We start from the raw sequence: 1,497 nt of genomic DNA, 5'->3' as shown, positions 1-1,497 counted from the left end.
GGCAGGTGTTTAAAAGCTCAACCTGGAGCGAGTGGAATCACCACTACTACCGCTACTACCCAGGCGTCACAGTCTCTGACCTGGAGCAAGTGGGACGAACCACAACCCTTGCTACTACCCAGGTATCTCAAGCATATATTCATTCAGTCCCAGTCATGGATCAACATCCATCTCAACCATCCGGCTTAAATTCATAATTCATAGTCAGCCATACGGCCCATAACTCATTCGGCAATCAGCCATAAATCAATATCTTACACAGCCATTCCGGCTCACGGTTCAATCCAGAACCATTCACATCATCAAAATAATTGACTCAATTCAAACCAATCCTCAACGGATTAAACTCATTTCAAATCTTTAAAGAATCAACTTCCAAAGATTACATTTCACAAACCACACAACAATTCAACCAAACCAACATCCATAGTCATTCGAGTCAATCCAATAATACATAAGGCAGATACAATCACCAAATACACAATATCTCACATCAGTACCCATATGTAATAATTCCAATAATAAACTATAGTTTTCGGAAAGCGCCCCTACCTCAAAACGCAATTCCATAATCCAAACGTCTCATAGAGTCCTTTCTGCCTCATCCCGAACTGACGGCAACCAAAACCTCGGCTCCCAGTCACGTTCGCAATGACCATAGCAACACTAATCGCAACATACAATAATCAGGACTCGACCCCACGTTATCAAAACTCATATTCATTAACCGAACACAACAGAATACTAACGCGAGGCTTTTCGAAACATAATCTCTTACCGGAATAACAACACGAAGCAGTTTCGATTTCGAACCGGCCCCGGCAACAGCTCCGGCGGCGACCAGAAGCTCCGGTGGGTCATCGACAGAGTTCTCTGGCGGCGGCAGCGAAGTTTTTCCGGCGGCCAGAGGTGCAGCGGCCATGGCTGACGGTGATGCGAGCTCCATCAAAGGCGGCTTGGACCACAGGAACCCATGCAGCGGCGACGGCAACCACCGAATCGGCGCTCACGGCACGACAACGGCGGAAGAATATCCCCCTTCGCGCATCCCCCTCTCTGTGCGCGAGAATGCGAAGGTGGCCGCGCGGCTCCTCTGCAACGACGGCGGCCACTCCCCCTTTTGGCGCAGCGGCAACCAGGGACTGGGTGTGGCTCTCTCCTTCGTGACCTCCTATCTCTCGCCTGAGTTCTGACCCGCGACGGCGTCGTCTTCAACGGGCAGTAGCGGAGTTGGGAGAAGCAGCGGTGACAACAGCGCCATCCTCCACCCTGCACGTGTGCTCTCGGCTCGTGGGTCACCAAGGACGGCGACGCGGCTCGAAGCCCCAGGGACGGCAGCGACGAGGCGCGAGTTCGGCCCCTCTTCGATGCCTCTTCTCCGTGACGGTGGTAGCAGCGGAAATGGGTTCGACTGCGAGGCGTGGTGGCACGGAGGCGTGGCAGCAGACGTGATCGACCGTGGCGACAGCAACTCCTTCCCCTGGCCGGCGCATTTTC

At 52.9% G+C, this 1,497-nt stretch overlaps 1 protein-coding gene across 1 annotated transcript in view; it reads right to left on the bottom strand.

The window, feature by feature from the left end:
• LOC110266462 overlaps positions 1–898 on the bottom strand; it is a 2,247-nt gene extending 1,349 nt beyond the window's left edge. Inside the window, exons 1-2 of the mRNA XM_021111245.1 lie at positions 779–898; positions 553–666 (exon numbers count right to left, since the gene is read on the bottom strand). Coding sequence (XP_020966904.1) covers positions 553–666; positions 779–861 — 197 coding nt within the window. The 5' untranslated portion in view covers positions 862–898. The remainder of the gene's footprint in view (positions 1–552; positions 667–778) is intronic.

The sequence above is a fragment of the Arachis ipaensis genome, chromosome B01 (genome assembly GCF_000816755.2).
Source record: "Arachis ipaensis cultivar K30076 chromosome B01, Araip1.1, whole genome shotgun sequence".
Taxonomy (NCBI): domain Eukaryota; kingdom Viridiplantae; phylum Streptophyta; class Magnoliopsida; order Fabales; family Fabaceae; genus Arachis; species Arachis ipaensis.
The sequence above is the reverse complement of the archived record's forward strand: the minus strand, read 5'-3'. Positions and strand labels throughout refer to the sequence as shown.